This window comes from Bos mutus, chromosome 16 (genome assembly GCF_027580195.1).
Source record: "Bos mutus isolate GX-2022 chromosome 16, NWIPB_WYAK_1.1, whole genome shotgun sequence".
Taxonomy (NCBI): Eukaryota; Metazoa; Chordata; class Mammalia; order Artiodactyla; family Bovidae; genus Bos; species Bos mutus.
This window is the reverse complement of record NC_091632.1, coordinates 15,280,563-15,305,963: the sequence shown is the minus strand read 5'-3', so window position 1 is coordinate 15,305,963 and position 25,401 is coordinate 15,280,563. Positions and strand designations below refer to the sequence as shown.

General features: G+C 38.0%; 1 protein-coding gene across 2 annotated transcripts in view; it reads left to right on the top strand.

Moving 5' to 3' along the window:
• NSL1 (NSL1 component of MIS12 kinetochore complex) overlaps positions 1-24,970 on the top strand; it is a 34,331-nt gene extending 9,361 nt beyond the window's left edge. The window contains exons 3-6 of one of the 2 annotated variants that reach the window (XM_005888551.2): positions 6,906-7,036; positions 8,541-8,595; positions 22,094-22,161; positions 24,687-24,970. In XM_005888551.2, the coding sequence (XP_005888613.1) occupies positions 6,906-7,036; positions 8,541-8,595; positions 22,094-22,161; positions 24,687-24,965 (533 nt within the window). In that variant the 3' untranslated portion in view covers positions 24,966-24,970. Of the gene's footprint in view, positions 1-6,905; positions 7,037-8,540; positions 8,596-22,093; positions 22,162-22,330; positions 24,121-24,686 lie in introns of those variants that run through there. The other variant, XM_070384749.1, reaches the window with a different exon arrangement.
• Positions 24,971-25,401: the final 431 nt, after the last annotated feature.

The following is a 25,401-nucleotide window of genomic DNA, read 5'->3' as shown; positions in this document are numbered from 1 at the left end:
TTCCCTTGTTGCAGAGCATGGGCTCAGGGCTCAGGCTTCAGTAGCTGCGGCTCGTGGGCTCTAGAGCACAGGCTCAATTAGCTGTGGGCTTAGTTGCTCCGCAGCATGTGGGATCTTCCCAGACAAGGGATCAAATCTGTGTCACCTGCATTGGCCGGCAGATTCTTTACCACTGAGCCACCAGGGAAGCCCTTCTTTGCCCTGTTTAAATTGCCAGCATCACAACTCTTGTGCTTTGGGGCCATTATTAAGTAAAATAGGGTTGGTTGAACACAGACACAGAGATACTGCAACAGTGGATCTGATAATCAGGGTGGCTGCCAAATGACTGATGGGCAGGATAAACTGGACAAAGGGATGGTTCATGTCTTGGGTGGGATGGAGCAGGACAGCCTGAGATTTCATCATGCTACTCAGAATGGCACACAATTTAATACTTAGGAATTGTTTATTTCTGAAATTTTTCATTTAATATTTTCAGACTGTGGTTGACCATGGGTAACTGAAACTGCAGAAAGTGAAACCACAGATAAGGGTGCACTACTGTAACAAGAAAAAGTGTGTGTTTTAGAATCTAACTGCTGACTGTGTCCGGGACAGATTGGAGAAGGGAGAAATTCAAGGGAGAACCTCTCAGACCTTAGGAAGTTATTGCAGTAACACAGCCAAAGACGGTGAAGACCACCCTAAGAAAGAGAAAAGAAAGATGGGTTCGAGAGATGTTCAGAAGATAGAATTAATAGGGTTTGTATTTGATCTAATACATAGAATCAATTAGTAAGTTTCACAAGGGCAGAGGCTTTTGTGTTTTGTTCACTGAGATTATTGTGCATATGAGTGAACAAATGAAAGAATGAATATACAAGTGAGACCAACTTTCTCCTTGCCCCTCTACTCTGAGAGGGCTATCCCCCGTGCCCGAATGAAGATCAAAGATCACACATGCTGCAGCTGTGCCCTGGTGTAGCCAAATAAATAAATATATTTTTTAAAAAAGAATTAAAAAGTAAGTTCCTTGAGAGCAGGGAATATATATATTTTTCTCATCACTATATTTTCAGTACTTGGCTTGGCACATAGTATATGGTTGGCCAAAGGTTCCTTTGGTTTTTTAAGTAAAAAATAAGACAGTCTTTCATTTTCATCAAGAACTTCACTGAACAACATATTCATTGTTTTGTTCCACTACCTTCTGCCATTTTTCAGGCAACTTCATAATTCCATCTTCCCAAAACTTTTTATCTTTTTAAGCAAAGAACTGTTCAGGTTCCTTTTACAGTCTTCCAGGAAACAGAAATTTTTTCCATTAAGAGAATTTTGTAAAGACTGAAATGGGCACTTGAAGGTGCAGTGTCTGGTGAATATAGTGAATGAAATCAGGACTTCCCAGCCAGGCTGTAATGGTTTTTGTCGGGTCATCAAAGAAGCATGTGGTCTTGGGTTATCTTGATGGAAGATGATGTGTTTTCTGTTGACTGATTCCAGACACTTTTCACCTATTGCTTGGAAGCAGCACTTGTTGGAATGAATTGCTTGGTTTTCTGGAAGGAGCTCATAATAGAGGACTCCCTTTGAGTCCCACTATATATACAACATAACCTTTGGATGAAGACCAACCTTTGGTGTGATTTGTGGTGGTTCATTTCACTTGCCTCATAATCTCTTCTGTTCCACACTATTGTACAATATCCACTTTTCATCTCCTGTCACATTTGCTTTAAAACAGGACATTTTTCATTATGTTTCATTAGAGAATCACATATGGAAATATGCTCAAGAAGGTTTTTTTCGCTTAACTTATGCGAAACCTAAACATCAAGTGATGAACATAACCAGGCTGTGCAAATGATTTTCAGTGCTAGATTTGGATATTTTGAGTATGTTGACTATCTTCTGCATGGTGTAATGTTGACTGTTCTCGATTAATGTCTCAATTTGATCGCTCATAACTTCAGTTGGTCTACCTACCCATGGAGCATTGTCCCTTTAGAAAACTCCAGCATGAAACTTCACAAACTACTTTTGACATGTTCAGTTGGTCACAGCATCTTCTCTATACACTGCACAAAATTTTCTTTTGTGTTTCAGGTGTATTTTTATGTTTCTTGAAATAATAAAGCATAATATGCTGAAAATGTTGCTTTCTTCTAATATGATCAATATTAAAATGGCTACTCAAAAATTCACCAATTGATAAGCTTTTTTTTAAAATACACCCTGATATGACAGCTGTCACAGTACACTCTTAACAAAATTGTTAATGAAATTTAAGACAATTAAGCACTACTAGAGCTAGTTACGGGAAAAAACAAACAAACCTTTTGGCCAACCCAGTACGTATTTGTTTAGTCGCTAAGTCGTATCCAACTTTTTATGACCCTATAAACTGTAGCCGGAGAAGGCAGTGGCACCCCACTCCAGTACTATTGCCTGGAAAATCCCATGGATGGAGGAGCCTGGTAGGCTGCAGTCCATAGGGTTGCTAAGAGTTGGGCACGACTGAGCAACTTTACTTTCACTTTTCACTTTCATGCATTGGAGAAGGAAATGGCAACCTGCTCCAGTGTTCTCGCCTGGAGAATCCCAGGGACAGAGGAGCCTAGTGGGCTGCCGTCTATGGGGTCGCACAGAGTCGGACACGACTGAAGTGACTTAGCAGCAGCAGCAGCAGCATAGACTGTAGCCTGCCAGGTTCCTCTGTCCATGGGATTTCCCAGGCAAGAATACTGGAGTGGGTTGCCATTTCCTTCTCCAGGGGATCTTCCTGACCCAGGGATTGAACCCACGTCTCCTGCATTGAGGTGAATTCCTTACCCCTGAGCCAATGGGGATGCCAGAGTAATGACAGATTCTTCCCTGCTTAAATTTATGTCAGCAAATTTGGAAAACTCAGCAGTGGCCACAGCACTGGAAAAGATCAGTTTTCATTCCAATCCCAAAGAAAGGCAGTGCCAAAGAATGCTCAAACTACTGCACAATTGCATGCATCTCACACACTAGCAAAGTAATGCTCAAAATTCTCCAAACCAGGCTTCAGCAGTACATGAACCATGAACTTCCAGATGTTCAAGCTGGATTCAGAAACACAGAGGAACCAGAGATCAAATTGCCAACATCTGTTGGATCATCGAAAAAGCAAGAGAGTTCCAGAAAAAACATCTATTTCTGCTTTGTTGACTATACCAAAGCCTTTGACTCTGGGGATCACAACAAACTGAAAAATTCTTCAAGAGATGGGAATACCAGACCACCTGACCTGACTCTTGAGAAACCTGTATGCAGGTCAGGAAGCAACAGTTAGAACTGGACAGCAACAGTCTGGTTCCAAATCAGGAAAGGAGTATGTCAAGGCTGTATATTGTCACCCTGCATATTTAACTTACATGCAGAGTACATCATAAGAAATGCTGGGCTGGAAGAAGCACAAGCTGGAATCAAGATTGCCAGGAGAAATATCAATAACCTCAGATATGCAGGTGACACCACCCTTATGGCAGAAAGTGAAGAAGAACTAAAGAGCCTCTTGATGAAAGTGAAAGAGGAGAGTGAAAAAGTTGGTTAAAACTCAATATTCAGAAAACTAAGATCACGGCATCCGATCCCATCACTTTATGGCAAATAGATGGGGAAACAATGGAAACAGTGTCAGACTTTATTTTTGGGGGCTCCAAAATCACTGCAGATGGTGACTGCAGCCATGAAATTAAAAGACACTTGCTCCTTGGAAGAAAAGTTATGACCAACCTAGACAGAATATTAAAAAGCAGAGACATTACTTTGCCCACAAAGGTCTGTCTAGTCAAGGCTATGGTTTTTCCAGTAGTCATGTATGGATGTGAGAGGTGGACTATAAAGAAAGCTGAGTGCTGAAGAATTGATGCTTTTGAACTGTGGTGTTGGAGAAGACTCAAGAGTCCCTTGGACTGCAAGGAGATCCAACCAGTCCATCCTAAAGGAAATCAGTCTTGAATATTCATTGGAAGGACTGATGGTGAAGCTGAAACTCAATACTTTGGCCACCTGATGCAAAGAACTGACTCTTTGGGAAAGAACTTGATGTGCTGAGAAAGACTGAAGGCAGGAGGAGAAGGGGATGACAGAGGATGAGATAGTTGGATGGCATCACCGACTCGATGGACGTGAGTCTGAGTAAACTCTGGGAGTTGGTGATGGACAGGGAGGCCTGACGTGCTGCGGTCCATGGGGTCACAAAGAGTTGGACACTGAACTAAATTTATACATTTCAGTTTTTAGCTTTATCATTAGGTGGCGCTAAGAAACCATTTTCTCTACACAGAAGATTTACCTGGGAGACTTGTTTTTGATAGCTGATTGTGAAATAGTAACAATATTCCTTTCAGGCTAGTGATTGAACTTTTAAAATAATGAATTAAAATATAGGGAAGGCTGCTCATTTAAATGAATATTCAAAGTAATAATGACTATATCTCATAATGCTCTCAGAAGAAGTAATTTAGTTGGACTTAGTGAATATTTTTTTGATGAATGAAAGGTCATACGTGACCTCATTAATCTTTACATGATATGTACGTTTATGCTGATGTATGTCAGCAGTGTCTCAAAATGTTCCCCAGTATGTATTTAACATGTTTCAGACGTCTCCATAATGAAGCTCTCTACTCAGTAAGATAAATAGATCTATTTCTGCCATAGACTTTGACATAGCAGAACACACAGGATGCAAAATCAGTTAAGCCGAGGACATAGCTTTTTAGTATTTTTGACTATTTAATGTTTGCTACTTTAAAAAAATAATTTCCAGGGACTTCCCTGGTGGTCCAGTGATAAGAATGCGGCTTGCAATGCAGGGGACCAGGGTTCCTTCCCTGGTCAGAAACTTAGATCCCACATGCCCTGGGGTAACTAAGCCACAACTGGAGAGCCCCCATGCCATCCAATACAGCCAAATAAATAAGTAAAAATAGAAAATAATTTTCAAAATAAGGTTAATGTGTTCCCTGCATTCATTTCATCTGAGGTGCTTAATTTCTGGGCCTCATTCCAGAGACCTCTGTTGAGAATCAAAATTTCTCCCCTTCTTACAAAAGAATGTGTACTATATGACTTCACTTATATAAAATTCTAGGAAATGAAAACTAGAATATAGTGATGAAAATTTGGTGAGTGGTTGCCTGGGATAGAGAGCAGTTTGGAAGGAGCTGGAGGGGGACATTACAGGGGAACATAAGGAAACTTTTAGGGTGAGGATTATATTCATTATCTTGACTGTGGTGGTGGTTTCAAGGGTATACACATGTCAGAACTTACCAAATTGTGTATTTTAAATATGTGCAGTTCACTGTATGACAGTTTTACCTCAGTATAGCTGTTTTTTAGTTCTGACAAGTTCTCCAGGTGATTATTCATTCTCTAGGAGTTTGAGAATCAGTACAGTTGACTTTTGAACAACATAGATTTGAACTACAAGGATCCACTTATATAGGAATTTTTTTTCACCATATATATACTACAGTACTACATGATTTGTAGTTGGTTGAATACACAGATGTGGAAACTATAAAGTTATGTTTGGATTTTTGATGGTGTGAAGGGTTGGTGCCCATAACTCCCACATTGTTCAAGGGTCTACTGTATTTTAAAACACAGGAAAGCAGCTGATAAGATAGCTTTAGCCAAATCAAAGAAATACTAAAATCAAATGTTAAATGCTTTCAGTGTGGTTCTTTCATTATATTATCATCCTTCTTTCCTTATACTTTATCCTGCAGCCATTTAGAACTTTTTCCTAAAGACTCTTGATCTTGCTGATGCTGTTTTCTCTGCTTCATGTGCTTCTCCATATTATTTTTCCCTACCTTTTTTTAATGCAATTTATTTACACTTATATCAGTATTTCAAGATCCAATTCAAATGTTACTTTCTCTTTAAAGTCTCAGATTCCCAAGGCATAGTACTGTTCAGGTTGTCCTTTGTCCTGCTAGCATTTTGTTCACACCTCCACTGCTTTTGTGAAGTTGTTTTGCAGTTATCCGTAGTTTCTTCCAGTGAACCATGTGCTTTTAGAGAACAGGGGTTGTGTTATATTCATCTTTGTATTTCTCTCTCTTTTTTTTTAAAGTTATTTTTCTGTCTTGTCATTAAAATTTTCTATTACAGGGTTAGTTTTACGTCATTTGTTATTTGATACAGATTTTAAACTAGTATTTATCTTTAATTTCATATTTACTAAGCTTGACATTATAAACTGATAAGGCTTCCAGGTACAACTATACTTTTCATTTCTAATCAGTAGTTCTTCAGAATATATTATTACTATATTGGTTGGAACTGACACATGTAATATTGTTAGATAGTCTCTTATTTAATATGACTTCATGAAAATTTATTTAACATAATCATAACATTATTAATTTGTCTTAGTTTTTTGCCATAATAGAAAACTCTACATTTTTTTCTTTTTATATTTGCACAGATACTGCATGCTTTAAATTATTCTGTAGATTTTCGCCCACATATATTTTTGTGTGTCTTCTTTAGGCATTAGATTGTTGGATTTCGTCTTAATGCCAGTCAGTATGCTATGCTTTATATTAGAGATTAGTTCATTTGCTTTATACACTTTATTTGATAACTTTTCTTCTAATTCCTTTGTCCTGTAAGTTTTTCCTCATTTTGTCTTTTTTTTTTTTAATCATCTTTGTATTTCTCTGATTTGGGCTTGGATTCCCACAGGGGCTCAATAAATAATTGACTTTTAAATGAATAGATGAATCAGTCACCAAAGTGAGGCATCCATTAACTTGCCATTTTTGTTTTCCTTAAATTTTGTGTTTTCTAAATTTTGTTTATTTATGTTACATTTTCATATAGAATATAAACTGTGTTTTAAGGAATTTTTTATATTATTTTTTCACTTGAAATAGATTCTGATATCAAAGTCCTTGAAGACCAGTTTGATGAAATCATAGTTGATTTAGCCACAAAACGTAAGCAGTATCCCAGAAAGATCCTTGAATATGTCATCAAAATCATAAAGGCACAACAAGAGATTCTGGTAAGATGATTTACCTTTAAAATAATAAATTTTATGTAATGTCTGTTTTACTACAGTAAAAAAGTTAAAGTATAAGATCAAGTGGAGATAAATGATATTTCGGTTTCTTTGTTTTTCATGCCTGAATTACTACTGCTTGTCTATTATAAAACTTCCCCTTTCTAAGTCACTCTAGGTTTTCAATACTGTTGATAATAAAGTAGGATTTGAAGATGGAAGACTGACAATAACTTAATTCTGAGTCCAGGAAGGAGAAAGAAATTTATTTTTTAAGCCTCTTCTATTTGTGATTTGTATTTGGCACATTATTTGTATATAGTTACGTATTTTGGGAGACTCTTGTCTTTGCTATGTATTTTGGGGATGAAGATTGAGACTACCTGTTTATAATGCCAAAATTTGCTTTATGAATTGTGTGTAATTTCTTTTGCTCCAAAAATTATGACGAGGCAGAAGGAGGTTTGCTGGAATGGCATTGCCTATGGAGTGAGACATAAATGTGGCTTTCAGTTTTGCTTAACGGTTTGTCCTTACTTTTTGAAATTAGCATACTCACATATAAATTTTCCAGTTGCTTAGTTTTCAGGAATTGCTTCAGAGAGTGAAGCAGGTGCTTTATCTAAAATATTTTACTTATCATTCTATGAGAAAAAATAGTTATAAGCAAAATTTTTCTTATTTCTTCCATAGAAATGTCAGTTCTCCAAGAAATACCCCACTCCTATCTCCCTCATCTACTTTTAAAGTTTCCTCAGGAAAAACATTCAAAATGTATTTATTTTCCAGTATCTTTCTCCCTATTACTACCCTTCCTCCCTGCTCCCACCCTCTCCATCAAAAAACCTGTAGTCAGTATTACATAAAAGAAAGTTTGCTGACCTAGATGGGGTGTTGCTGTGGAAGTTTAAAAATTGATGCAAAAATGAATGGGGTGAGGATACTAAAGACAGCTTTAAAACAAACAAACAAAAAACTTTTTTGGCTCCTGCTGCTTTGGGCATGAGAAAGGACATTTTCCACTTCCTTTTTGCCTGAATTATGGATCCTGTTCTTAGAGTTCTGCTACTGCAGTCCCAGTGTATCACAGGTAGGCATTAGTATGCTGACACTTTTAAAAACAGATTTCTGTGTGAATATGAGTTCAAGTTCTAACCACTTGTCTTAAAATGAACTTTTGAAAAACAGTCCGTTAATAGTTTGAAAACTACCTTATAGTTTAAGATTCTGTCACTATGCCTTTAATTTGCTTGTATGCTTCTTTATGTTGCTGCTTCTTAGTGTATGCAGTAGGTGGCAGTACTCTAAAAGGTATAAATCAGGCTTAATTTGATCTGTTCTTTTCTCCTCCCTTCCCTACAGGATCTAATTTGGACGTTTGTTTTGTTTTGGGTTTTTTTTGGCAAAAGAATGATACTGCTAACTAATATTTATTTATATTAGCCAAATAAAATGTTTCTGTAAGTCACCTAGTTGTTAATTTAAATCTGTTTTATTTTATGTTTAGAAGCAGTACCACCCTGTTGTACATCTGTTGGACCTAAAATATGACCCTGATCCAGGTGAGCCAGTATTCATTTGTGGTAAAAATGAAGCATGAGCTTGTAACTTTAGGAGTTCCTGATACTCCTTTAAAGGATTTAGCATCAGGGGTATCTTCCCTTTGATGCTCTCACTCCCAGTCAGGTCTTTTTCTCACTTAGGTTTATGAGAACTAGCTCTAAACCTACCATCTCAGAATTTCCAGGGTCAGGACCCAGGAATCTGGACTTCCGTTAAGCAGTCTCCTAACCTAGAGTATTACACCTTCTCCATCTACCTTCTCCTATAATACCCTCCCATCTTTAATACTATTATATTATCCATTCTTTGCATTACAGCCAAAGTGACTATTAAAGCACTCATAGTATCTTTTCTTCTTGTGATAACCATCATTGGTTTTTCATCATTTACAGAATAAAATCCAATAAAAATATAATATTGAACTTAAGAGATATGTACACTTGTTACACCTTTGAATTCAGTTCTGTTTTCCACTTAAGTGCATCTTGTAAAACACAAAGAAATAAAAAGAATATAAACTTTGTAAATCCAGCAACAGAACTAACATTGCTAAAAATGTGGATCATGCATATTTTTAAATAACTCTATTCTTACCTTGAAAAATGTGTAACAATTTTCCTAAGAGACATTTTGGAATTTGCCTTTGGCTCTCTAAAGTACCAATTTTGAAGTCTTTGTAAAACAGTTAAGATCTTGATTTATTTGTATGGGATTTCTATACTTATGGCTTTGAATACCTCACCCTTGTTGAATTCTGATTTACCTTCTAACATGTCCCCTGCCCTTTCAAAGTGTCCCAAGCCAATGGGATAAACTGAGAGGGGGAAGCAAATGCAGGCTGAAGTTGGCTAAAATTATCACAGTCACTGCGTTTGACAATAAACATTAACCTAGTAACACTTACTTTGTTATCGGTTTGGTTTGGTTCAGTTCATTCACTCAGTTGTGTCTGAATCTTTGCGACCCCATGGACTGCAGCATGCCAGGCTTCCCTGTCCATTACCAATTCCCAGAGCTTGCTTAAACTTATGTCCATCGAGTCAGTGATGCCATCCAACCATCTCATCCTCTGTCGTCCCCATCTCCTCCTGCCTTCAGTCTTTCCCAGCATCAGGGTCTTTTCCAATGAGTCAGTTCTTCGCATCAGGTGGCCAGAGTTTTGGAGCTTCAGCTTCAGCATCAGTCCGTCCAGTGAATATTCAGGACTGATTTCCTTTAGGATGGACTGGTTGGATCTCCTTGCAGTCCAAGGGATTCTCAAGAATCTTCTCCAGTACCACAGTTCAAGAGCATCAATTCTTCAGTGCTCAGCTTTCTTTATGGTCCATATCTCACATGCAGTCATAACTACTGGAAAAACCATAGCTTTGACTAGATGGACCTTTGTCGGTAAAGTAATGTCTCTGCTTTTTAATATTATGTCTAGGTTGGCCATAACTTTCCTTCTAAGGAGCAAGCATCTTTTAATTTCATGGCTGCAGTCACCATCTGCAGTGATTTTGGAGCCCCTCAAAATAAAGTCTCTCACTGTTTCCACTGTTTCCCCATCTATCTGCCAAGAAGTGATAGGACCAGATGCCATGATCTTAGTTTTCTGAATGTTGAGCTCTAAGCCAACTTTTTCACCTCTTTCACTTTCATCAAGAGGCTCTTTAGTGCTTCACTTTCTGCCATAATAGTGGTATCATCTGCATATTTGAGGTTATTGATATTTCTCCTGGCAATCTTGATTCCAGCTTGTGCTTTATCCAGCCCAGCATTTCTCATGATGTATTCTGCATATAAGTTACATAAGCAGGGTGACAATATACAGCCTTGATGTACTCCTTTTCCTATTAGGAACCAGTCTGTTGTTCCATGTCCAATTCTAACTGTTGCTTCCTGACCTGCATACAGGTTCCTTAAGAGGCAGGTCAGGTGGTCTGGTATTCCCATCTCTTTCAGAAATTTCCACAGTTTATTGTGATCCACACAGTCAAAGGCTTTGGCATAGTCAATAAAGCAGAAATAGATGTTTTTCTGCAACTCTCTTGCTTTTTCAATGATCCAGAGGATGTTTGCAATTTGATCTCTGGTTCCTCTGCCTTTTCTAAATATCTGATGTCACACACCTTCAAATAGACAATTACTGTAACTGCTTGATATGTCTAATCTTAGATCTTTATCAGTACATTTGTATGTGGGCAGATAGACATAGGGAGTTTTGAGTTGTTAATGTATATACAATATATTTTATTCTTTTTTTTTTTTTTCATTCAACTATGTAACATATGGTTCATCTCTGTGCTTCTTACTGGTAATTTTTTTATGCTTTTGTACACATGCACACAATTTTATTTAAATAGAGTATACACTTTTTTTTTTTTTGGTTTTGGATAGGGAGGATTTTTTAATTTGTTTTGCTTGCTTCCTCTTCTCATCTTCCACTCACAACTCCATGTATAATTTGTCTGAGGACTCTCATCTTCTAGAAAATCTTTAACTTAATCTTTCAACTTTGCTTATCATTTCTTCTGTTTTTGTACTATTCTTGTTTTGTACTATTCTTGTTATAATGTCTGTTATGATTTCCTTTACTATTGCATGCATGCTAAGTTGCTTCAGTTGTTTCTGACTTTTTGTGACTCTCTGGACTGTAGCTCACCAGGCCCCTCTGTCCATGAAATTCTCCAGGCAAGAATACTGGAGTGGGTTGTCATGCTCTCCTCCAGGAGATCTTCTTGACCCTGGGATTGGAACCATGTCTCTTAAGTTTCCTGCATTGGCAGGTGGGTTCTTTACTAGTAGCACCTGGGAAGCCTTTCTTTAGCTATTGGAGGATCTTAAACCTTTAGGCAATGCCAAAGAATGCTCAAACTACCGCACAACTGCACTCATCTCACATGCTAGTAAAGTAATGCTCAAAATTCTCCAAGCCAGGCTTCAGCAATATGTGAACTGTGAACTTCCAGATGTTCAAGCTGGTTTTAGAAAAGGCAGAGGAACCAGAGATCAAATTGCCAACATCCATTGGATCATAGAAAAAGCAAGAGAGTTCCAGAAAAACATCTATTTCTGCCTTATTGACTATGCTAAAGCCTTTGACTGTGTGGATGATAACAAACTGTGGAAAATTCTGAAAGAAATGGGAATACCAGAGCACCTGACCTGCCTCTTGAGAAACCTATATGCAGGTCAGGAAGCAACAGTTAGAACTGGACATGGAACAACAGACTGGTTCCAAACAGGAAAAGGAGTACATCAAGGCTGTATATTGTCACCCTGCTTATGTAACTTATATGCAGAATACATCATGAGAAACACTGGGCTGGAAGAAGCACAAGCTGGAATCAAGATTGCTGGGAGAAATATCAATAACCTCAGATATGCAGATGACACCACCCTTATGGCAGAAAGTGAAAGGGAACTAAAGAGCCTCTTGATGAAAGTGAAAGAAGAAAGTGAAAAAGTTGGCTTAAAGCTCAACATTCAGAAAACGAAGATCATGGCATCTGGTCCCATCACTTCATGGCAAATAGATGGGGAAACAGTGTCAGACTTTTTTTGTTGGGGGGCTCCAAAATCACTGCAGATGGTGATTGCAGCCATGAAATTAAAAGATGCTTACTCCTTGGAAGGAAAGTTATGACCAACCTGGATAGCATATTCAAAAGCAGAGATACTACTTTGCCAGCAAAGGTCCATCTAGTCAAGGCTGTGGTTTTCCAGTGGTCATGTATGGATGTGAGAGTTGGACTGTGAAAAATGCTGAGTGCCGAAGAATTGATGCTTTTGAACTGTGGTGTTGGAGAAGACTCTTGAGAGTCCTTTGGACAGCAAGGAGATCCAACCAGTCCATCCTAAAGGAGTCCAGTCCTGGGTGTTCATTGGAAGAACTGATGCTGAGGCTGAAACTCCAATACTTTGGCCACCTCATGTGAAGAGTTGACTCATTGGAAAAGACCCTGATGCTGGGAGGGATTGGGGGCAGGAGGAAAAGGGGACGACAGAGGATGAGATGGCTGGATGGCATCACCGACTCGATGCACATGAGTTTGAGTGAACTCCAGGAGTTGGTGATGGACAGGGAGGCCTGGCGTGCTGCAATTCATGGGGTCACAAAGAACTGGACGTGACTGAACTGAACTGAAACCTTAAAATCATTTTCAGATTGCTCTATTTTTATTTTATCTGCAGCAAATTCCTCTCCTTGACATTGGTTATATTGGCTGTCTTTCATGGCTGTGATTTCTTCATATATTTAAGAATTTTGCTTAGCAAGTGTTTCCTGACCAAGTTTTTCATGTGCTTACTTTCTTATTGCTGCTTTCCCCTCTTCCTGTCTAGTAGTTTTGTGGTTGCCTTCTGTCTGGCCCTTGAACAGTCCCAGGCAAGAACCACATCTTAAATTGACACTGGGAGGGCCCCTGTTCCACTGTAATATTGGTGATAGTGGATCTAGTCACTAAGTCAGCAGGCAGCTTAATATAGGCCCTGGCTTTGAGGCATTTTCTCCCATCATCTAGTGTAGCTTTAAGTATGCTGCAGCTCAGTAGCTCAGTTTGGTTTTTTTTCCCCCAGCCTCATTTTCAGGGTAGGAAAACTCCATTTGAACCCTTGGTTTCATGTATGAGGCCAGCTCTCCCCATTCCCTGCCCCTCTGGTGCATGTTGATACCTTTTTATCTTGTGGGGAGCAAATTCCTGGTTACTTACTGCCTATCTTCCGTCTGCCCTCCATTGGATCTGTAACTTTAGCCTGACTTAACAGCTTTTCTCCTCTACTTTTTTCTGGTTCATAGAAATTTACTTTGTACATGCTTTGAATTTGTCTTTAAAATTTTTCTATATTTATCCAGTGGTACTTTGGACAAAAGTGGGGAGTTTATGAACTTCCAAGACCAGCTTGACTAGAAATTTAGGATACTCTTAAAAACACAAATCAACTTTCATTCCTCTCTGCTTAAAATCCTAAAGTCTTCCAATTTTAAAGAATAATAGACTTCGACCTTCTCACCATTCCTTTATGTGACCTGGCCCTTCCAGATTCATTTCAAAAGCTTTCCTTTTTGTTCTGGCCCTCTGTAGACCCTCTCTTTCAGCAAAGTGGTTCAGCTATGTGTGTGGGTATTTGTTTTTTAGTTTCTTTTCCATTGTAGGTTATTACAAGATATTGAGTAGAGTTCCCTATGCTATTAATATATAGTAAGGAGGTCCTTGTTGGTTATCCATTTTATATACAGTAGTGTGTATATTTTAATCTCAGACTCCTGATTTACCCCTCTTACACTTGGGTAACCATAAATTTGTTTCCTATGGCTGTGAGTCTGTTTCTCTTTTGTCAGTAAGTTCATTTATATCATTTTTTAAGACTCCGCATATAAGCAATACTGTGCGATACTTGTCTCTGTCTGACTTCACTTAGTATGATAATCTCTAGGTCCATCAGTGTTGCTGCAAGTGGCATCTCGTTCTTTGTTGTGGTGAGAAGTGTCCCATTGTGTGTATGTACCACATCATCTTTGTTGACTCATTTGTCAGTAAACACCTAGTTTGTTTCCATGTCTTGACTGGCTATTGTAAATAGTCCTGCTGTGAACATAGTGTTGGCTATATGTCTTTTCGAATTACAGTTTTCTCCAGATAAATGCCCAGGAGTGGAATTGCTGAGAGATCTGTTTTTAGTTTTTAAAAGAATTGCTGTGAAAGTTGCTCAGTCGTGTCCAACTCTTTACAACCCCATGAGTATACAGTCCATGGAATTCTCCAGGCCAGAATAATGGAGTGGGTAGCCTTTCCCTTCTCCAGGGGATCTTCCCAACCCAGGGATCGAACCCAGGTCTCCCTCATTGCAGGTGTATTCATTGCAACCTGAGCCACAAGGGAAGCCTAAGAATACTGGAGTGGGTATCCTATCCCTTCTCCAGGGGATCTTCCTGACCCAGGAATTGAACCAGAGTCTCCTGCACTGCAGGCGGATTCTTTACCAACTGAGCTATCAGGGAATCCCCAAGGAACTGCCATACCATTCTCCATAGTGGGTGCACCAATTTACATTTCCATTAGTAGTGTAGAAGGATTCCCTTTTCTCCTCCCCTTCTCCAGGGTTTATCATTTGTAGCCTTTTTGATGATGGCCATTCTGACTGGTATGAGGTAATACCTTATAGTAGTTTTGATTTGCATTTCTTGAATAATTAGCAGTGTTAAGCATCTTTTCATGTGCCTGGTGGCCTTCTGTATGTCTTCTTTGGAGGAATATCTATTTAGGTATTCTGCCCATTTATTTATTTATTGAGCTATATGAGCTGATGGTGTATTTTGGAAATTAATCCTGTCAGTCACATAGTTTGCAAGTATTTTTTCCTCAGGTTGTCTTTTTGTTTTGCTGATGGTCTCCTTTGCTGTGCAAAAGCTTTTAAGTTTAATTACGTCCCATTTATTGATTTTTGTTTTTGTTTCCATCACTCTAGGAGACAAATCCAAAAAAAATACTGCTGTGGTTTGTGTCAGAGTGTTCTGCCTGTTTTTCTCTGGGAGTTTCATAGTATCCAGTCTTACATTTAGATTTTTAATCCATTTTAGCAAAGTTTGCTTTTGTATATGGTGTTAGAGAATGTTCTAATTTAATTCTTTTACATGTAGAGCTGTCCAGTTTTCCCAGCACTACTTGTTGAAGAGACTGTCTTTTATTTAGTGTGTATTTTTTTGCCTCCTTTGTCATAGATAAAATGATCCTAAGTGTATGAGTTTACTTCCCCCAGTCACTTCTAAGGTTGACATCTTCTCAGTTTTTCTCATTTAAATGCTACCTCCACAGAGAGATCTTTCCTACTCACCCTGGTAAAAGTAATCTCTCCCCAGTTCTCTGTCATAATACTTGTTTATTTCCATAATATCATTTGTTATGACATGTACTTGTTTGTTTCTTTATGGTTTCTCACAAAACTGAAAGCTTCATGAGTTTTTTACTTTGCATTTTTGTTTGCATTATATGAAACCAGCATATAGCATCATGCTCAGTAAATACTTACCTCATGACTATTATTCACCCATGCATTCAGCATATTTATTGAATGTCTACGGTATGCCAGAACTGTTCTCACTGTGGAGGATGTAATGGTGAACGATACAGACAGGGTCCTTGCTCTGTGGAGCTTACGTTCTAGTGGGAGAAGGAAAGTAGCAACAAATAGAAAAATAAATAACATCAGTGCTAGGGTGATGTGTTTAGGTGATGGGAAACACTTTTCTGAGGAAGTAACAAGAAGGAATTTATCTTGTGACAATCAAGAGGAAGAACTTTTCAGTTAGAAGAGCTAGAACAAGGTTCCTAAGAATGAGCTTGAATATTCATAGAACAAGAGACTACTGAGCTGTAGTGGAAGGAATAGAGGGGAAGAGCATTACAGGAGAAGGTTAGAGTCTTGACTGAGACCAGATAACACAAGCTAAGAGTTTGAAAATATGTGGTACCTTAAGACAGATGCAGTTCTTGAGTACTGAAGGAGCTGGTGAGGTGCAGGTGTGAGTAGATGCCAAGGATCCTAGCACGTGTGTTAAACAGATGAGTTAAAATTATGGCAAAGTGTTATCTTCCGGAAAGTCATAAATCACTGCTTAGTTTTTGGTTTCCTTTTCACCAGGGATGCTACTTTTTAACTCATGGTTCTTATTCATGCCTTTAGTTACCCTTTTTAGAAACTAGTATAAGCCAAACATCCTATATTATGCATGCTTGCTCATACATGTTCATAAAATACAGTGGAAATGGAAAGGAAACACTCAGTTAATGCTTTTTTTTTTCTTGCTGAATTTCTGAATTTGTGCAGGCTTTTGGAATTTCATGTTTCCTAGTTTAGTCAGTGCAATGACCTAAAAGCAAAACAAGGTTGATTACTCAATCTTTCATTTCCACTTTTTCATTTCCCTGTGTTTTAGAAAGCAAGTGACTAGGGAAGGCAGTGTACTCAAGGGTGCCTAACTTCCACATTTTTAAGAGCAAACTTTTATATATATATCTTTGCAGCAGTCTTCTAATTAACTACCTACCAATAGGATGAGTTTTCATTTGTCATTTATAACCTTTTGTGATCCTATTCGTGAAACTAATCATTCTTTCCATATCATCAACTTTAAAAAAAAGTTATTTGAAATTAATTGACGAGGCTCCCTTTTTATTATTTCCTGTCCTTCACTAAACATGTAGTGATGACAAAGATCTATTTTAAGCTTCTCTGTAGTAGACTTTATGATAGTTCTTTTGCTGACCCTACAGGCAAAGGACTTAGAGACAGTTCCTCTTTTTTCCTAATAATGACAGCTTGCTTAAGCCATTGTTAGAATATTTACAGGTAGTCACCCACTTACAAATGGTTACATTTCAGACATTTATACTTAATCTGAACTTTGAAATTTGAACTGTATTTCTCCCCTGAAAAAATGTGCAAATGGTATTATAAATAAATAACTTTCTGGCTACCCTTTAAAGACCTATGTAAACCTACATGTGCTTGGTCACTCAGCTGTGTCCGACTCTTTGCGACCCTATGGACTCTAGCCCACCAGGGCCCTCTGTCCATGGGATTCTCCAGGCAAGAATACTGGAGTGGGTTGCCATGCCCTCCTCTGAGGAATCTTCCCAACCCAGGGATTGAACCCGTGTCTCCTGCATTGCAGAATTCTTTACCGCTAAGCCACCAGGGAAGCCCCATGTAACATAGTGTAGCTGAAATACTACACATTTATGATGAAAAATATTAGGAGAATCACACTTCAGATGCACATTAGTTCTACTGCGTGACATTTACATAGAATTTGGAGGTAATCATTTGGGTTCAGTGATACCTTTGTTTGTGGTGAGACAATGAATAATGGTGCCATGAAGGTGTTCCCATTAGGTGATGGAGAGAGCCGTTGAGAATGCTTCTGCAGGAAGCCCATCCATCTCCTGCATGGCAGGGACCCGGCATCTGGACGTGAGACATTCCTAAGTCCGATGTTTGTTTATCAGGAGTACCTGTAAGCTCTTACTAGTTACACAAGTGGAGCATCCATTTAAAATAATCTTAAGTGAGGAATTGAAAAGTTTGTGTATTTTGAATTCCTGAGTAGATGTTAATGTTGGTGAATGCTTTTCTGATACATTTACAGATGACGTATTTCATTTTTAGTGATCATATTTTTGTGTTTATTTTTCCCCCCTCTTTGGGTTTTTTTAAATATTTGTGTGTTTAGTTTTATTCCTAAAATTATTGATGCTCCTTAGTTTTCAAAGAAGGAATTTCATTTACTTAACTAAAAACAAAACAGTACTTAAATGTTAATAGTTGAAACAAATTTAACTCTAGACTTTTTAAAATTCTTTGCTAGGCATAATTTATTTTCATTTTTATCTTAAGAGATTTTTATTGTAGCAGAATTTTTGACCGTTTGTTAACTTATATTCATATGAGTATAGTATAATTCCTGGCAAAGTGGTAGTTTGGAAAGTTACGTATAGAATATAGAAGAGTGTGTGCTGTGAGTTTCTAACTCTATTTAGTGTTTATTCAGTTATTCATTTAGTTCATATACATTTCTCAGCTCTCACAGCTTCTTTTTTCCCATCTGAAAAAAAAAGAGGCTGATGAAACCTGCTTCCATCACAGAGTTGCTAAAGTTAATACATAGGGCTGATTGGCATTGTATGACAGCCCATAATACTACAGAAATGCACTATCAGAAGATCACGTGTAGGGAAAACTTCCTTTCCTTTTGTTTCTTTTACCTGAACTCTCATTTTCATAGCCAAGTTTGTCAAAAGAATAATCTACACCCATTAGCTTCACTTTCATTTTTGTCAAAAATCATCAGTAGTATTAAGCATTGATATTGTTATGACTATGTAAATGTTCTTCAGTATGAGTCAGGTAATCAGACAATGAGTGTATTTTCTTTCTTGAACATCTTATTACCCCCCACTTTGGAATGCTTTATTTTTCTGTTTGCTTTGTTTGCTGATGTGTCTTTCACTGATTCTTTCCCAAACACTTCAATAGAACAGTAAAATTCCTCTCAATATAGTAAACACTTGCATCAAATCCACTTTTAAAACCCTTTCCTTTTTTCTTGGAGGTTTTCCTCTGGGAGCCTTTTGTCTTCCTGTTCGAATCTGGACTGCTTGCTATTTAGACCTGCTGAAGAGCTTTCATTCCATCAGTTTCTTTCCTCGTCATCCTGGGAATTTCCTTTACTTCTGTTTTGGATCATGTTTCCTGGTTCCTGTGTTTTCTTCTTTCTTGATTTATTCTCTTGTTTTGGTATAGCACATCCTCTACCACCCACCTCCTATTTCCACTCACCCCCAGCCACCCAGTATGAAATCTTCTTAGTCTATAACATCTATGTTATAACATAGCTCTTATAACATCTATGAAGTTTTTACTTGCCTTTCAATTCCCTTGTTGGATTGACCTCACCTTTGTGCCTCCATGGCAAACTTTGTCATAGCCTTCATCCATCATACTTTTCAAGCACCTACTCTACAAGTCAGGCACTGTGTTCAGCAGGAGGGAGTCCAAGACTAAGAGAATAAGGTTCTTGTTCCCAAGAAAATTCTGAAAAATAGGAACACTATGGTTCTCACTGCGGGGGCCGTACTGCCCCCTAGCCGTCCTTTGAAAAATAGGGGGAAATTTTTACTTATAGCACTATTGGGAGGGCATAGCTGGTGTTTTATAGTCAGGGGCCGAGAATACTAAACGTAGTTAAGTCCAGCACCAAACATTCATGTATGAAAATCTGTTTGTAGTTATCCAAGCCTGGGACCTAACTCCATTTTACATGCAATCCCAAACTACTTGGCACTTTTTACATTGTTATTGCTTGTGCAACAGATGGAAAACAGCTATTGTCCATCAGCGTGTGTTTGCAGAAGAAAATTTTTTGTCAAGTTGCATGTGTTACTACGTGCTGAGTGATTGAACTGAATACAACTTTTCTAGAGTAAATGTTGAGAAAGAGATTTTGTTCAATATTATGTGTATGTTTGTATATATTGAGCTATAATATACAGTGCACAGCTTGATGAACTTGTACACATATATACATATTAAAGTATGTAACTGCTGCTTGGATCTAGATACTGTCTGCAGAGTTGGGAAACATAGGATAAACCTGTGTTTATGGTTTTTTAAATATATTTATTTTTTAAAATTTATTCATTTTTTAATTGAAGGATAATTGCTTACAGAATTTTGTCATTTTCTGTCAAACCTCAACCTGAATCAGCCATCAGTATATATATATATCCCCTCCCTCTTGAACCTCCCTCCCATCTCCCTCCCCATTCCACCCCTCTAGGTTGATACAGAGCCCCCGTTTGAGTTTCCTGAGACATACAGCAAATTCCCACTATCTATTTACATATGGTTATGTAAGTTTCCATGTTACTTTCTCTATACCTCTTACCCTTTCCTCCCCTCTCCCCATGTACATAGGTCTATTCTCTGTCTGTTTCTCCACTGCTGCCCTGCAGATAAATTCTTCAGTAGTATCATTTTTCTAGATTCCATATGTATACATTAATATGCGATATTTATCTTTCTCTTTCTGACTTATTCACTCTGTATAATAGGCTCTAGGTTCATCCATCTCATTAGAATTGACTCTAATGTGTTCTTTTTTATGGCTGAGTAATATTCCATTGTGTATATGTACCACAACTTCTTTAACATAGGATAAACCTATTTTTAAATAGTACCTTTTCAAATAATGTGCCCATTATGTTTTCATATGTACAGTAAATATAGTCACACTGTCCAAAAATCTGGAAACATCAGGAAAATATCCTATTTATTTCATTTTTTACATTTTAACAGTTAGATCCATTGCTTTAAATTTTACTTGAAAAGGTAACTTGAAGTTAAAAAAGAAGATATTGACTATATTATTTGCAAATGTAACTAACACATATTTATTCTGCTTCCCAATTTTACAGACACTCTGTACCCCAAAAAGTTTCCTTATATTCCTTACTGGTCAATATTCTGCTGCTCTCAGAGGTAGCCACCATTCTGACTTAATCATCATATTTCTTCAAATATTCTTTCTATCTCTGTTAATTTACATATGCAGGAAAGGTAAATTGAACTAAAAAGTCATTGCAACTAGAGTTGCATTTTATCAATCTGATTATGAAATGTTTTAGATCCACTTACAACTTTCATACTCCCTTTTTTCAAAAGATGAATTACTTAGAAATTTTCAACAACAGTTTTACTTGCAAAGGATTTTGGTACAGTGTGTAGAACAAAGCTAATGGGAAATATGTAATGGAAGATTTGTCTTTTTAATAGGACCAAATGTTACTAAATTAACAGAAGCACACAAAATGTAGGAATCTCATTTTTATTAATAAAAATTATTTTTAAATACTTCCTATTATTGCCACACTGTATATTAAAAACTTTTTTACAGTGATAAGAAATTATGTGAATATTAAATTTTTAATTAGATTGCTTGTCTTTATTCTTACTCCCTGGTGGCTCAGGCAGTAAAGCGTTCTGTCTACAATGTGGGAGACCTGGGTTTGATCCGTAGGTCGAGAAGATTCCCTGGAGAAGGAAATGGCAACCCTCTCCAGTACTCTTGCCTAGAAAATCATATGGACGGAGGAGCCTGGTGCAGGCTACTGTCCATGGGGTCACAAAGAGTCGGACACGACTGAGAGACTTCACTGATTCTTACTCTGAATCTATCCACAAAGGTCAACCACATATCTTCTGTCTGTTGAGTCACTGAGTCGTGTCTGACTTTTTGCAACCCCATGGACTGTAGCTTGCCAGGCTCCTCTGTCCATGGGATTCTTTGGCAAGAATACTGGAGTTGGTTACCATTGTCTCCTCCAGGGGATCTTCCTGACCCAGGAATTGAACCCACGTCTCTTGCATCTGCAGTTGGATTCTTTACCACTGTGCCACCTGGGAAACGCCGTTTTCTCCATAGTTCTCATATTTCTGTTTTTGTCTTATCCATTCTATGTTCCCCATCGCCTTTCAACAGTATGACTGTATGATCTCTGAATTCTTTTTAAGTGGATGTAATTACTGAACTACTGAATCTAATCTGAATTATGGTGGAATTTCAAAGTGGGAGATAATATTTTCTATTGAATTTAATCCCTACACTTTCCAATGTTTTAATGTAGGGAATTATTTTGATGTAACACTTTTAATAAGGCCATCTCATTTGTAGATACATTGTGCTTCCTAATATTCACCATTTCAACATCCTGTACTTTGTATTGGTATATTATCCACACTCTTTTAAGATTATTTCCTCCCTTCTTATCATATTCAAATAAATAGAGTATGTTATTTCACTGATCTTCTGTTTTCTATATAGAATAACCTCTGATTTTCTTGTTAAATAAAGGTGAAGAGTCCTCACAGATTATTGTCCAGATATCACCTGCTTGTCTTTTATGACTTGGTATTAGATTAAAAAGCCTAAAATATTGTTTGGTGGTTTCTTTGCAGCCCCTCGGTTGGAAAACTTGAGATGCAGAGGAGGAGCCGTAGCTAAGGAGATCAGTGAAGCCATGAAGGTAACTACCTACTAAATTATAAGTGAATAACATGTGTAGCTAGGTATTTGCTTTTAGCATTCATATGTGTCTTAGTCTGTTGTAATAGGAATTCTCAGTAGTCTTTTAAATAGATCTTTAATGAAGTTATTAAATGACTGTAACATTCAGAATAATTACCATTTTTTAGGTACCTACCGTGTGCCAGTGTTATACCTGGCTTCTTTAAAGGTTGGGCTTCCCTGGTGACCCAAATGATAAAGAATCTGCCTGCAACGCAGGAGACCTGGGTTCCATCCCTGCATCGGGAAGATCCCCTGGAGAAGGGAATGGCTAGCTACTGCAGTATTTTTGCTTGGAGAATTCCATGGACGGAGGAGCCTGGCAGGCTGTAGTCCATGGGGTTGTAAAGAGTCGGACACGACTGAACGATTAACACTTTAACTTAACTTTCTTTAAAGGTTGGCTATATTTTTTGAGTTCTGAGAGTTAGGAATCCATCAAACAATTTTGGATAATAACACTAACATTTAGTCAGCATTTGTGAATTAGGCCCCGTCTGTTTCACCTATATTGTGTCACCTCATTTTATCCTTACTCTATCCCTCTGAGAGAAGTACTGCTACTTCCTTGTTTTACGGATAAGGAAACTAGAGGGGCTAAGTAGATTGCCCAAACAGATAATTGTGCCAGGATTTAAACCCTGGATGTTTAGCTCCAGACCATGTACTCTTAACCACTGTATTATACTGTATTGATGCAAATAATCAGTAAATAATATATAATAAGAATAGCAGAAGAGGTTTATTAGAGTCAAACCAAGGGCTATAGCCCAGGAAAGAGCTTCTCAGTAGCTTTGATGGGACTGCTCCAAAGGGGTAGGGGAGGAGCCAGTCTATATGAATTTTTTGGCTGGGGAAAAAAATGTTGTCAAGATTGCGACTTGGTAAAAAATTACTGCTAAGCGCGAAGAACAGATGTCTCAAGTTAATGATTTTAGTGTTTTTTTCTGTGTATGGGAAGGTGCAGGAATCTGGGGTCATTGAAATATGTCCTTAAATGTGCATCTTAACTATCTGGGAGCCTGTGTATCCAAAGCACAGAATGCTTCATCTTGGCTTTCCCTTCCTGAGTTCCCCTCGGGGCTCGCTGTCTTGGGTGACTGCAGTGGGTCGTGCCTTCGCCCTTTGTGTAACTGGGTGATGAGCACATTCTTTTCTTTCATGGTGAAAGCAGAGGTACGGGTATGCTTGACAGGCCGTAAGACAGGCTGTTGGAGTTAGCACACGGTTCAAACTAGATCATGTATAAACCAGAGTGACTTCCGCACACCTCAGTATGTGAAAGTTTCTTCCATCAACTGCATATCCAACTTGGAGTTTTAATATTATAATAATAAAAGTGTCTATGTTCTTGACATGTATTCTGCCCAAACAAAAACATTTGGATTTCTAGTACATGAAAATTATTTTTAAACTCCTTCAAGATCTCCTCTGTTTCTATAACCTTCTTTTGTGATGTGTATTGATCCCATGATTTTCTGGTACTCACACTTCTCTCCCAGCATGCTCTTAATCAGACATTGGCAAACTGGGGTGGGCCAGGCTAAAACCTGGCCTGCCACCTGTTTTTGTAAATAAAATTGTTTTGGAACGGAGCCGTGTACTTTCGTCTGCTTATTGTCTATGGTCTCTTTGGGGCTTCCCAGGTGGCATGGTGGTAAAGAATCTGCCTGCCAATGCAGGAGACATGGGTTCAATCCCTGGTTCTGAAGATCCCTAGAGTAGGAAATGGCAACTCATTCCAGTATTTTTGGCTAGAAAATTCCATGGACAGAGGAACCTGGTGGGCTTCAGTCCAAGGGGTGGCAAAGAGTGGGATGTGACTGAGCATGTATGCATGTGTGGCCTCTTAACACTAGAACAGGAGAGTTGAATAATTGTGACAAATGTAAAGGCCCTCACAGCCTAAAATGTTTATTCTATGGGCCTTTATAGGAAAAATGTGCTGATCCCTCCTCTAAGATTTCTAAAATTGTACTATCCTAAAATACAGAATTCCAGACATTAGATTTTTTAACTCTGAAATTCTGTTACCTCCTCTGTGGGTGTGTGGGTGGGTGGGTGGGTGGGTGTGTGTGTGTGTGTGTGTGTGTTTTAATCTTTTCACCTTGCTGTGAGGCATATGGGATCTTAGTTCCCCTACTAGGGATTGAACCTGCACCTCCTGCATTGGAAGGACAAACTCTTAACCACTGAACTGCCAGGGAAGTCCCTGTTACCTCCTGTTTTACTAGAGTTTTATTTTACTACCAGGCATTATAAAATAGGAATAGAATACATCTTTTTAGCTTTAGCTTTTTGTTAAAATTCCTCGGCTAAAATTGGTATTTTAAAGTAATATCGATTATCTGTGACTTAAAAAATAAGGTTTTAGAAAAAGGCTTGACCTGAACAGTTTAAAGACTTGAGTATTGTACTTATCTCTGTGTGTTTGTGTTTCAGCCTGAGATTAATGTTAAGTATTACTGTTGTTTGTTTTTTAAGTCCTTACCTGCATTAATTGAACAAGGAGATGGATTTTCCCAAGTGTTAAAGATGCAGCCTATTATCCAGCTCCAGAGAGTCCACCAGGAAGTCTTTTCCAGTTGCTGTAGGAAACCAGATGTTAAACCCGAGAGCTTTATAGCACAAATAGAAACCACACCAGCAGAGACTTCTACTAGGACAGCTACTGACTTGGTACTGAGAAGAAAGCGAACTAAAGACTGCCCCCAGAGAAAATGGTATCCGTTGCGGCGAAAGAGAATTAATCTTGATACATAAGCCCTTTTTATTCATCTTAAGAGGTGAAGTAAGGCACTGTCAACATTTAGATTACAGCCTAATGCCTGGACAGGACTTTGTTTAAACAGCAGATAACTAGTGATTCCTTAATACAAATATAGTAACGCTATATTGGGGTGTGATACAATATTTTCATCTGTAGTCCATGAAAAGCATATTGTTTGAATATTGGCATAAAGCCTGTCAATAGTCATTAAGAGTGCAAACTTTTACTGTCCTTAAATACCATCAGCACTTGGCTGCCTTACAGCTTTTGTGGAATTTCAGAAGTAACATATTCCACTGCATTTCCCAGATATACGTCTTTGTTTAAAAAAGAGCTGTAACAGTTATCTTTATTTAAGGGCTGAAAGTCATCATCATTTCTGCACAGTAGCAGATACAGTTGTTTTCTTGGGTTCCTTCCCCCAAGGCA